The sequence below is a fragment of the Perca fluviatilis genome, chromosome 6 (assembly GCF_010015445.1).
Source record: "Perca fluviatilis chromosome 6, GENO_Pfluv_1.0, whole genome shotgun sequence".
In the NCBI taxonomy this organism is placed as follows: Eukaryota; Metazoa; Chordata; class Actinopteri; order Perciformes; family Percidae; genus Perca; species Perca fluviatilis.
Window position 1 is genome coordinate 14,430,597 of NC_053117.1, and position 13,447 is coordinate 14,444,043.

The 13,447-nt window shown below is 41.1% G+C and overlaps 2 protein-coding genes across 3 annotated transcripts in view; both read left to right on the forward strand.

Moving 5' to 3' along the window:
* The first annotated feature begins 791 nt into the window (after nucleotides 1-791).
* On the forward strand, nucleotides 792-2,704 carry LOC120560925 (transmembrane protein 233). The gene is made up of 3 exons (XM_039803816.1): nucleotides 792-1,190; nucleotides 2,257-2,391; nucleotides 2,473-2,704. Exons 1-3 carry the CDS (start codon nucleotides 1,032-1,034, stop codon nucleotides 2,482-2,484), a joined length of 306 nt encoding a protein of 101 aa, XP_039659750.1. The 5' UTR covers nucleotides 792-1,031; the 3' UTR covers nucleotides 2,485-2,704.
* A 4,524-nt stretch (nucleotides 2,705-7,228) lies between these two features.
* prkab1b (protein kinase, AMP-activated, beta 1 non-catalytic subunit, b) overlaps nucleotides 7,229-13,447 on the forward strand; it is a 7,328-nt gene continuing 1,109 nt past the window's right edge. Inside the window, exons 1-8 of one of the 2 annotated variants that reach the window (XM_039804211.1) lie at nucleotides 7,229-7,421; nucleotides 7,653-7,806; nucleotides 7,980-8,143; nucleotides 9,204-9,373; nucleotides 9,474-9,567; nucleotides 9,707-9,821; nucleotides 11,939-12,072; nucleotides 12,808-12,876. In XM_039804211.1, the coding sequence (XP_039660145.1) occupies nucleotides 7,997-8,143; nucleotides 9,204-9,373; nucleotides 9,474-9,567; nucleotides 9,707-9,821; nucleotides 11,939-12,072; nucleotides 12,808-12,876 (729 nt within the window). In that variant the 5' untranslated portion in view covers nucleotides 7,229-7,421; nucleotides 7,653-7,806; nucleotides 7,980-7,996. The other variant, XM_039804210.1, reaches the window with a different exon arrangement.

Below are 13,447 nucleotides of genomic sequence, written 5' to 3' on the forward strand. Positions count from 1 at the left end.
TGAGGAATTCTAAGTAATGACAACAAAACTGTTGGCGCGTCCTCATGATACGCGCCAACGGAGGAAACGGAGGATTCAAAAAACATGATGGACCACTTTACTTGAGCGTGCGAAAGTCGCCAGAAGACACAATCTTCTGAACATAGCCATACTGAGAAATCCAGAGAGAGTTGTGTGGAGCTGATAGTCTTAATTAGCTTTGTAGCAACTGATTTGGCAATGGCTTGCATGTAACGGACGTTCATTAATATCACAAAGTTACGCGCTAAAGCTTTAAGTTGGGCCTACAATAACGTGTAGGGCAGCCTAAAGCCTTTATGCATACCTTTTTTTGCATAGAATACTAAGCTATATTTAAAATGATTTTATAAATCATCTTTTATTGTTACACATACATGCGGCCCAGTGAATCTTTAGGATTAACTGTGGCTGTGGGTGGCTACCGTATTTATATTCGCTAATAATATGATGGAATTATTTTAAGACATTTACATTTTTGGAAAAAAACTTTCAAAAATGTACAATAATTTGGGGGCCCCCTGTTGTTATCTTCAATAATTGTTATTCCATTATTCTCAAATTGTATTACAGTTGTACTAAATTACCACACATTTTGTACTAAATCAACACAAATTTGTAGCCTGAATTACTATACATTTTCTATTAAAATACTACTTATTTGTGACAAATACTAAATGTGTGCTAAATTCATTAATAGATATTGTCTTTCCGTCTTTAATTTTGTTCCCCTTCCTCTTCCTGTCACTGTTTCTAAGTAAGAGCAGCATTGACTCTTGACGTCAGTCTGGCCTGAGTCTCGAGTGTGCTCAGACCTCCCAGCAGCAGCCTGCCTCTGAGTCCCTGTCATCTCTCCCTCTGCTGGCTCATTTCTCTCTTCCATCATCACTGCTCCACTGCCTCCCCTCCCTCGCCTCCACCTCCCCTCTCCCAGTGTCTCAGCCCTGTGCCTCGCCTCTCTGCTTTGACTGTCTCGGTGGGGCAGGTGGTGGTGGGGGGGACGGTAGCCGGTCATGAACACCAAGTCCTTGCTGGACGGGAGCGCAGACCACCTGAAATACGGGGAGGCTCAGGAGATTCCCCCTCTGAGGAACTATCTCTGTCTCACCATGTTCACCTGTTTCTGCCCTGCATGGCCCATCAATATTGTGGCGCTGGTTTTCTCTGTGCTGGTGAGTTACACAATGCTCAGTTTCTGAACATGCTTTGGCTATATATGAATGGTTACAGCATAAATCATACTTTAAGTGATGTTTTAATGAGGTCCAGTTATCTAGAGGCAGTGCATAAAGATCATTCAACATCACGCCATATGGATACGTAGATTAGAGAAGAGAATATACCAATGGTGGGGAAAAAAAACACCACGGACAGTATCTTATGATGGTTAATGCATGTCAGGTTTGGATGTATAGTACATTACCCTCTAAGTAACACTAGTTACACTAAGCAGCAGTGAAAAATACAAATATATAAACAAAATAGGGTGTAAGTGTACAAAAAAAATTACCATGTGTGGCTTGTCTGTATATTTATCAAGCAGTAAACATGTTATGCAAACGCTACAAATCACTTCTAGTTGTACTTTTTGAATCTGATGAGATACAGAAATAGCCGCTCCACTTCTCTGAGTTGCCCGTCCACTTAATTAACAAATACTTTGATGTGTGCTCGGATCAAATATACTTCCAGTTTATGGACTATCCAAGTGTCAAACCATGTTTATAACTACAAAGTAATATTCCACACAGTGAATGTACCACATCTGTGCCTCAATGAGAGGAAAATATCTGGTAAACATTCCTCATTTGCCGTGAGGTTTAAGCGTTAGATAGGAGGAGTAGACACATTTAGGTCTATGTAAAGTCTTTGAGCTGTCTGAGGGGAGGCAGAGTTTTGTTGAGTCAACGAGCCAACAGCAGCTGTTGCATCTCTGTAGCTGTGAGTAACAAGATGAGGCATAGGCACAGCAATCCACTGTTTCTCATTGCTAGGGACATTGGCGTCAACACAAATATGAATTAGGGATTATGAGAGAAAGGCAGGTGCAGGGAGAGAAATTTAGATGCAAAGCGAGGCAGGGAGTCATTTCCTCTCTAAATGTGCAGCACAGATTCAAGACACATGCCTAGGCCATGTGCTACATGCTACTATAGGGCGTATTACTCCTCACTGACACAGAAGGTGTTCATTCGTCACAGTACACGCCCGTCCATTTCCCTTTCATTCATCCAACAGGCCCAAAAGAGCTATGACGAAGAGGATTATGAAGGCTCCAAGCGGCTGGGTCGGAAAGCTCTCCACCTGGGGATTGTTTCTTTTGTCGTTGGCCTTGTGATCGTCACTGCGTACACCGCTGTGCACTTTACCACGGTATGAGTGCAGCAGCAGATATATGGGGCAAGAAGTAACAGAAGTAATAGAGAGATTTTGAGTATATTGTTTCCTCCCCAGCGTGTAGTGTGACCTCTTGATGAGGAAGAGGAGGTGGAGGTGGAGAAGAGGTGATGGAGAGATCAGCTCTGCCTGGCTTCTGTCATCCACAGCTCTGCAGGAGTGATGATTTCGCAATAGGCTAAAACTTTTGACAGTTGTTGTAATTACAAAGTATTATAAAAAAGAATGATTATGGTGGACACAGTGGTGGAATGTAACTAAGTACATTTACTCAAGTACTGTACTTAAGTATTATATTTGATGTACTCGTACTTTACTTGAGTCTTTTTTTCTCTCCACTTTCTACTTGTACTCCGCTACATTTCAGAGAGAAATGTTGTACTTTTTACTCCACTACATTCATCTGACAGCTATAGTTATTTTACAAATGAAGATGTTTGCACACCTAACACATGTAGTTTATAAAATATGTTTATCAATTTAACTACACAACAATATAACGGCCTACAAGTCCAGCTGAAATGCATTAAGCACTTTTACTTTTAATACTTTAAGTACATTTTCCTGATGATACTTACATACTTTTACTTAAAGGTGCAGTAGGTAAGACTTATAAAACTAACTTTTTGTCATATTTGCTGAAACTGACCCTATGTTCCAGTAGAACTACATGACGCAGGTCATTTAAAAAAATCTGGCTCCTCTGGCACCGCCTACAGCCTGTAGTGCGATTTGCAAAAATCCACCGCTCCCTGTTCAGATGCACCAATCAGGGCCAGGGAGGGGGGGGGGTGGGAGTGTCTAACAGTGTGTCAATCACTGCTCATGCACACACATTCATTCTCTCTTGTGGGGGGAGGGGTTTAGGAGACCGATTTCGGCTTTAGCAGAAAGGGGGGAGGGACTGAGAAGTTGTCGGATGTTCAAATTTTTGGGCTAAGTCCTGGATCTTCACAATCCTACCTACAGCACCTTTAAGTAGGCTAACATTATCAATGCAGGACTTTTACTTATAACAGAGTATTTTTACAGTGTGGTATTAGTACTTTAACTTAAGTAAAGGCTCTGAATACTTCTTCCACCACTGATTAGGTATACCAGTACTCCCACTGATGAAACATGGGGCTTTTCTGTAATTAGGCCTATAACGGACTGTTTTACATTTCCATTATATCTTATTGTTTATTGTAACTATTGATAACTGATTCCTGATGAATTGTGATCTAACGCTGGCACATTGAAATATTGCCCTGCCTTAACTGTTGTGGGAATAAAAATGTAAAATAAAACGTTTTACACAAAACAAAACAATGTCTGGTAAATATGATTAAAAAAGCAGTTACATTTGATGGTTAGATATTAATGACACATGCTTATATTTCCTGAGGTTTAATGAAAACTAGTTCAGAAATGCAGATTTTATAATTTGAGCTGCCAAAATGTTTATCTCTAACAGTGACACAAGAAATGCCCCTTCAATTGTGATATTCAAAGCCAGGCTCAAAACTCACCTTTTTACATTGGCCTTCCCGGCATTTTAATTGTCTTATCCTGCTAGGTTTGTAATTAAGTATTTGTCTATTGATGTCGTTTTAGCCTAAATCACTGATTTGTTAGTGTATTTTATTTTTTATTTTATTACCCTGTGGCTAAAGCGCTATGTACAGCACTTTGGACAGCGCGAGCTGTTTTTAAATGTGCTATAGAAATAAACTTTACTTTCTTACTTACTTAAAATTCATATTTCTGAGGGCATCAATGTATTACAATCCCAATATATATATTATTAAGAAGCAACAAACAGTATTATACAGCAACAAAATGGTGAAATACTGCCTAATAGTTGTGGACCAACTGGTCTCAGCTCACCCATCTTTGACACCTGTTGCTTTTTAATGAGTCTGAGGGATCGTGTACTCTGATATGTCATATTAACACTGTTACAAGGCTAAATATAACGGCATATAATCTTCAGGCTGAGCAGTGATCCAGTACAGTAATTGCAGAGAAAATAAAAGTTGAATCACCAACATCTTAACGTGGAGGGTTTGTGCATCCCCGTGACCCTGAAGGATCTGCACTAAAAGTGTCTGATCCACCTTTTCCTTCTGTTTTCTCATAAATGTATGGTAGGCTACCAGAACACTTTTGCCCAAAGACTGATGATCAACTTTGTGTTTGTACTGTCGGACTGCAGCCATGTGTCTTGGACACACATGGAAGGAAGGAAGGAAGGAAGGAAGGAAGGAAGGAAGGAAGGAAGGAAGGAAGGAAGGAAGGAAGGAAGGAAGGAAGAAGCAGACTGTCAACTGATATCCACCTGCTAGTGAGCTGGATGGGTACAGTAGAGACCCCCCCAAAAAATGTTGAGGATAAAGTGGAAATGTCAAACAGAGGACCCTGCCTGCCAAATCATCAACTTTCACCAGGTGAAACTTTTCTTGCATTTTGGGGGACGGCTGGGTACAAAGAATCGGAGCAGACAATGTTCTGTGGAGGAGGCCCAGCTGGAGGACATAAGGGAAGCCTTGTCCATCACGGCGGACCATCTGGTGTTTACTCTGGCAAGGATACAGGTGGGGTCATGAGTCTGCACATCCAATCTACATGTGTTTTGTGAACTTGGAGAAAGCTAATTATGACCATACCCTTTGATCTGTCCCACTGGTTGTGCTGCAGAAATATGGGTTACGAGGTTGTTACCAGTAGTTGGAGTGTAAAGCAAAACACTTTGCAGGGATTACATATTTGACCTGAGAACGTCTCCCCAAGGGAGGGCCAGAGGAAGTAGCTGGGACTGGGACTGGGATCTGGACCCAGAAATGTTAGAAAAATGGACGTATGGATGGACAGAAAAAGTTTCTTTTAGAGCTTTTTGGAGCTGTAACATTGTTGGCAGACAGACCCTTTTACACACATGAAAATGCAGCCATGGTTAAATATTTGATTCATGTAAACAGACCACAGACTTCTTCTCTCAATGAGTTTGTCCTCACAGCGAAGGTTACTACAAGTTTGCGCTGTGCAGCCAAATATTGTTCGAGAAATTTATTTAAAAATGTAGCTCCCAGGTTTTTATTTTTATTTCCAAATATGTCATTTCAGGTTATTAGTAAAATGATGCACAAAACATCTAGAATATATATTCATTTTAAGTAATGGTGCAGCCATAAAAAAAACATTAGTCTTGTATTTAAATTCTTCACTCAGTGAAAACATCCTCTTTATGACAATACCGAAAGAATACACACAATATATATATATATATATATATATATATATATATATATATATATATACACACACACTACCGGTCAAATGTTTGGGGTCACTTAGAAATTTCCATTCCACTCCATTATAGACTGAATACCATCTGAAATCAGTTGCACTGTTTTTTTAACCAGGGCAGCAGTTTTCAGATTGCATTATGTGCTTACATCATTACAAAAGGGTTCTCCAATGTTTTCTCAGTTAGCCTTTTAAAATCATATCTGATTAGTAAACAGAATGTGCCTTGGGAACATTAGATGAATGGTTGCTGATAATGGGCAATGTAGATATTGCATTAAAGATCAGCCACTTCTGTCGACAACCCTTTTGCAATAAATACTGTTCGAGAACTTTATTTAAAAATGTAGCTCCCAGGTTTTTTTTATTTTTTATTTCCAAATATGTCATTTCAGGTTATTAGTAAAATGATGCACAAAACATCTAGAATATTTTAATTTTAAGTAATGGTGCAGCCATAAAAAACATTGAGTCTTGTATTTAAATTCTTCACTCAGTGAAAACATCCTCTTTATGCCGATACCGAAAGAATACACTACTATATATATATATATATATATATATATATATATATATATATATATATATATATATATAATAATACATATAATATAATACATTACTACAATATATATATATATATATATATATATATATACTGTACTGTCAGACTGTGGAATAAGATTTTTTTTTTCACCATAAAATTTACTTGTACTTGAAAATGGATGTAAAAGAGTTAAAGGTCATCCAGTGCCATTGTTATTATTAGTGATAATAATCAGTGACTGAAACAGAGATTACAGGTACTGTAGCTCTACTCTCCAACCCTGAGAGAAGGAAAAGAGGGATCTTTGCTAACGCTGAAAATTTCAGTTTTGTGAAAAACAGAGAGTCAGCAGTTTTTCAGCCTGAAATACGGTTGCCTCTCTGTTTTTATTATGAGTGTGTACAGTTACAGGTTTTAGACATGTGAACAACATGAAACAGGATAGCCGTGAGAAGGTCCTACAGAATGACAATGACACTCCTGCTGAGCAGCAGAAATCTTCAAAAGCCATACTGACTGTAGCTGTCTGCTTTACAGACCTCTCACTAAGCCATGCAAAAATACATTTATAAAAATCACATCTGTAAGTCCAAAATACCTTTACTTGTAAAATGTATACGTAGACCTTAACGTAAATACTTGAAGCATTTTGAGAGGCCCTAAGATGTCATATTATGCAGCAAAAATCTAATTTTGAAAAGCAATTTTCCTGCTTTTTCTATCCTGTCGATTTGGTTTGCTGTGTGACCCTTTGGGGGGCCGCGACCCCCAGTTTGGGAAGCACTGATTCAAATCAATTTTATATCATATTTTCTGTGATATTCTTATGTGTTTAGTTTCCCCTTTTTCCCTTTGATTCCTTTAGAGAGAAAAAAACACTGATTGCTTTAGCCTAGCTATCTCTTGTTCACACAACTATAACCTTTAGTATTTCTCTTATCTGCCTGTTTCGTGACGTTAGTGGAAGGCTGTGTAACGGGGCCTATTTGTTGATAAATCACCCAATTTACTGACAGCTGTGTTCTTATTTTAGAACTGAAACTCCGATATCTGTTTTTGAAATCATGTAAGTAGGCCCTAATAGCTTCTAAATCGTCCGACCACAAAAGAGTTGGCGACAATCGGGTTAAAATGTAACTCTCCCTGAGCTCGAGGGCACGAGGCGGAAGAGGTGGGTTCTATTCACTAAACACACACAAAGACACGCGCACGTACACACAAAAGTCTCCACTAAATGGCGAAAACACACAAAGTACAACAGACCTCCGGAGACTCGAAGAAGAACTAGCTAGTGGTAGGAGAAAGGAAAAAGAAAGAGCGCCGATACCGTGCTCCTTTGTTGTTATTAGTGCGGGACGGTGAGCGCTGCTCCGCCTCATGCTAACGTTAACGTTAACGTCAGTTTTTTCAGTTCGAGAGGGAAACTTCTGCAGTTTCCAAGACACGGAAAACAACAACTAGAAGACACCCAGAAACACCAACCAGATGTACTTGAGAGCAGAGACCTCCGTTTGAAAGGACCGTATCTAAACAAGCCTACACCTGGGAACAGTTCGGTGGGTATAGCATTCTCACACTACTGGCTATTGTAGTTAAAATGAAACCTATGAACAACCATCAGCCAAACATGCTGGTTAACTCATTTTCCAAGGGGTTATTTATTTGCCAGAAGGGCCCCTCGAGCTCATGCAGGGGCCTTGACGCTGACTTGTGTGTTTGTGTGTTGCAGTGTTTGATGCCAGCGGGATGGGGAACAGCAGCAGTGACCGGTCCAGCGATGGGCAGCGGGACAGGTCCTACAGAGATGGACAACAAGGAGGGAAAGAGGCACGTCCCAACATCCTGCTAGACAGCACCGAGGACGCAGACCTTTTCCAGAGAGAAGATACAAAGGTATTATAACAAGTGTATGCAGTTGACTATATGCTATGAAATCAGATAGCCTTTTAATAACTTAGGAGTGCCATATTTTCGCTATACCATTACATTGGACTCAATACGATGAAACCCATAAGGACCACAGTTGTTCTGCATGTTTTTGTACATTCTTTATGAATTGCGTGTGACTAATGCCATCATTTTAAGTAGGATTTTAGGTTGATTTGCATGAGATAGAAAATCCTTCACGTTGAAAAGTTAATAGCTTTTACAACACCAATAGCCCCATAAACCTGAAACAATACAGTGTGTTAAAAAAATGGGAGTATGCTATGGGAGAGACTAACTATTCCCAAACAATGACAACATTTGAAAATGGTGCATTCAGGTGCTGGTAAGAGGCTCTGTCATCTGAAATTTGAGAGCGCCAGTGGGCATTGCCTTCTCATACAGTATGTCGTCCAGAAAATAGAGAGCAAACATGATCAGTCTTATAAAGAGGATAATGTGATTTTAATTCCTTGCAATAAAAATAATATATAATAAAAATGTTTTCACATGGTATATAATGGTAAAGAAATTAATTCCTGAGAATTATTGTGAGATTATTAACAAAAATAATGCTAAATTACAAGCATATAGGATGTGCAAAAATACTGTATGTGTCATAGATGTAGTGAGGGCCATACATCCAGTATGTACAGGCAAAGTCATCCATTTTGTACATATTATGTACATCATAAGCTATCCATCTGATCTATCACTTATATTGGGAACATATTTAGGATTTGGATTTACCCAACTTACCTAAAAACTCCAGGCAGGAACAAAATGTGAAAATGTCCACGAAGCTTGTGTGTGTTATGTCTGTTCTCGTGAGTTCTTTTTACAAAACAAAGCGTAAAAAAAATCAGAGTTTGCAAAGAAAACCTACTGTAGATGTTTCAAGCATCAAACGCACATACCAGTCGCCTGCATGTTCAGCTCCCTCTCAGTCGGCCGTTCACTGAGAGAGGCAGAGGCTGAAGGGGCTCTCATTAACATGGCAACAATACATTGACATCATGCTGTCCAGGCTCCGCAGGAAATACAGGAATTTCTGGCCTGGCAGCAGGACCTGGAGAGTGATAGCAAAAGTCCAACGCAGGCCAGACCGACTATGTTCAGGTGGCCGGGGGCCGCCAAAGAAGTCTTTGTGTCCGGCTCTTTTAACAACTGGGCCACCAAGATCCCTCTCAACAAAAGGTAGTTTGACCCGTGCAGAGTGCGTCACGAGACTGTCCATCCTGTTTCTTTATGTACAGATGGAAATGTAACACAATGATGGTTGTCTTTTTAAACCCAGTCAAAAAAACTTTGTGGCTATCGTGGACCTGCCAGAGGGAGAGCACCAGTACAAGTTCTGTGTAGACGGTCAGTGGACCTTGGATCCTACTGGGGTGAGTGGAAGCCTTTTTATGTAATATATAATAACAAATTCTATATCACCAATGTACTCGTCTTTTTCCATGTTGGTACAAATGCCTACTCTACACTCACAGGTGTCTGTATCAAATTTCTGTTTACACTCTCTGCTAGGCTGTGATGACGTCTAAAACTGGCACAGTTAATAATGTCATCCAGGTAAAGTCAAGCGACTTTGAAGTCTTTGATGCCCTCAGGATCGACTCTGAGGATTCTGCAGATATGTCAGGTACTGGCGCCCATATTGATTCATTAATAACTACTTTCAGACTGGCCAGATATTATTAAAAGTGTTTTAAACGCTTTAAATACGTCATATTAGAACAAATTAATTATGTGACACTTAAACCGGTGCAGTTAAGCCAACGCATATAGTCAAGTTAGACCTATATGGTATATATTTTGTTGAGCTGTGTACTTACATTATCCCACGTTTCCAACAATGTTCGAAGCCGGATAAATCTGTCATTTGATTCAAGGTAACAGTCGGTTTCGTTGCTTTTGGTCGCCTGTCAATGGCGTCATATCCCCTTTGTGCACGCCTGCCTTGTCATAAATTGACTTATTTTTATCCAGTTTAAGACACTTATTTTTACAATACACGTTTTAGATCTTGGTCATTTTTCACTATATGTTTTAATCAGGTGAAGGATTTTAGTCATCAGACATCTGGATCTTAAAGGAACACGCCGACTTATTGGGAATTTAGCTTATTCACCGTAACCCCCAGAGTAAGACAAGTCGATACATACCTTTCTCATCTCAGTGCGTGCTGTAACGCTGTCTGACGGCTCCAGCATTAGCTTAGCCCAGCACAGATCCTGCAGGTAACTGGTTCCAACTAGCCTACTGCTCCGAATTGTGACAAAAGTGACAAAATAACGCCAACATGTTCCTGTTTACATGATTTGTAGAGTCCCAGCGTGTACAAAAGACAACGTTACATGAGACACAGCCATCTTCTATCTGTAAACAAACCGGGAACTATATTCTCAGACTGCGAGCATATCACTCCGCCCAAGTACTATATTCTTCCGCCTGAGAATATAGTTCCCGGTTTGTTTACGGTTAGAAGATGGCTGTGCCTCATGTTACGTTGTTTTTTGTACACGCTGTGACTCTACAAATCACAACATGTAAATAGGAACATGTTGGCGTTATTTTGTCACTTATTCGGAGCAGTAGGATTACTGGAACCATTCACCTGCCTGTTCTGTGATGGGCTGATGCCGCTGAGCCGTCAGAGCCCAGCTCGCGCTTACAGCACGACAGACATGAGAGAGTGTATCGACTTGTTTACTCTGGGGTTACCGATGAATCGCTAAAGTCCAGCGTCGTTCTCTAAGTTATCAGGGAAACGGCCCCTTTCAGGACGTCACGTGTTCGCCGTGAAGCGTCGGCTACACCGATCTTTAACGCGTAACTGCTTGATTCAGAGTTTTTACCTGTTTTAATCACCTGGTCGGTTTGTTTTGGAGAGGACGAGTACCTCTGTGGAAAATGTATCTCTCCGTAAAAACCTCCTGAACGATGCACGCTGACGGAATCCTAACCCGGGAGAAGCTGACTGCAATGACGACAATGGTGGTGAAGAAAACGACTCCCATGATCCCACCGTACCTCTTAAGCGTGATTTATGGTCATGTGGAGGCTCCACACAGAGCTTTCGCCGTAGCCTACGTAAGTGGCCTGAAGTTTATACTTGTGCGCTGGTGTGTTCGTCGATCTCTTTAAGAGCACGGCCGGCATGTGTGTGTCCGTGGGGAGTGTGTGGTAGAGCGAGTGGCGGTGATTAGCTTCGGAGTGAGTAGTGACTCTGGAGTCATAGTGAGAGAAACAAAGTGTCTCCCCTGTGCTTTCTGACCACGGTGGGAAATCTGTAGCAGGAAACGTTAACCCTCTCCTTGATTTCATGTTGGTTATGGAGAAGGAGAACCAGGAAATGAGCCGGGGGAAATGCAACGCTACCAAGCCACGGCCGAGCGACGTGTAGTTAAATGTTTTGAGAGGTGCCCGTCAGGCTACGGCGTAGGGTCCGTATCTACACATACCTACGAACGTAGCCACGGCCTAGATTTAACACAGAAGCATAAATCACGCTTGAAAGTCACCAAACTGCGTCTTTTGTCATCGTTTCAATTGAGAGACCCGTAGCAGCGGAAAATGACATATTATGCGTTTAAGTTAACTATATACGATTTCCAAACAATGTCTGATTACTTTTCAAATACATTGTATAAATCAGTGATATTTGCTATTACGTGGACCTTGAATAATTCTTTTACAGCGTATTCTTTTGATGTAGAGCTGGATTTAAAACAGTGTTGGGTGCTGATTCTTTCCCAGACCTGTCCAGTTCCCCTCCCGGCCCCTACCTACAGGAAGCATATGTGATCAAGCCAGAAGACAAGATCAAGCACCCTCCCATCTTACCTCCCCACCTGCTGCAAGTGCTGCTCAACAAGGACACAGGGATCTCTGTAAGTACAGGCTCCATGCTGGAATACATTCACTTTAGTTTATTTAAGTAGGGGACAGTGCAAATGAATAAAAACGCATGATATTACATGGGTTAAAAAATGGCAGAATCATTGCCCGTTCCATTAACCTCGGAACTCAGAAGCCGGAGCTGGGAATGACGTCACACCCGAGTTCAATGCGTTCCATTCACATGTCACATGTCACATTTTTATTGTTTTCATTAGCTCTAGCCAGGTTAGCCATTGTTAGCAATGCCAGTTTATAACAACGCATTACGCAGTTTTTTTGTGCATGCTAACAGCGCAGCAACATGTCCACAGATAGAAGATGGACAACGCTGTGTACGACTGATTTAGCGAGACACAAATGAGACGGAAGTGCTTATTATACTGTTAGAATGTATGTTACTACAGCTTTCACAACTGATGCACGGAGCAGCCGTGTTGGATTTTTTATTTTTTTTTAGTTCGGTGTACTCGGTGGTTATCTGAGTTCAGAGCTCGGAAACCCGAGGTTGGGATGCGTGTTTCCGACTTTGACCTCGGAAAATCCGACTTCCGAGTACAAATGGAACGCACTATTAGCCAAAAGGCTATTTTCCATCTGTAGTCCCCTGGCCTCGATGTTAAAAAAAGGGATAATACTGTATATGCTTGTCTCCATGGTGCATAGCACTCTACAAACCTGTTAAATGCAATGTAGTCCAATTCATCTTCTCTGTGACTCCTCATCAGTGTGACCCGACGCTGCTTCCAGAGCCCAACCATGTGATGCTCAATCACCTGTACGCCCTCTCCATCAAGGTAACCCATCCTCCTGTCACACATGTGCTTTTGTTATTGCTGTCCCCAGTGTTGTGCCTGAACGCGTTCATTGAACGATAGTTCATGAACTCGTTCATATTTTGGGCGAACGTGAACTGAACGTACTGTATTACCGCCTGATGAACGTTACTGTGAACTCCTTCATTCTGGTGTCTGTGAACGGCACGCTCTCTCAGTTTAACTTTGTTCAATAGGGTGCCAGATTTCTATAGATCCTTCCAGGCCAAAACCCGGCTAAAACACACCGTAAACAGGCCTTAATATGTAGCGGAAAAAACACCCAATCTGGCAACACCAGCCACCAGTGTCGCACCGCCGCATTCGTCATCAAAACAAAAAGCAGCCCGGAGGCGACGAAGCAGCAAGGAGGCGTCGTATGATTATTTAAACCAGTTTAAAGACAAGGTCGGTGAGGATGCGAAAAATCTTACATTTCTGGGCAAACTTTGCCCGCCGGCTTTCAAAAAGAAAATCTGCACTTCAGTCACATCCACAGCAAACCTGAAATGGCACAATTGAACTGATTGGGTATGAAGATGAAATCTGACGC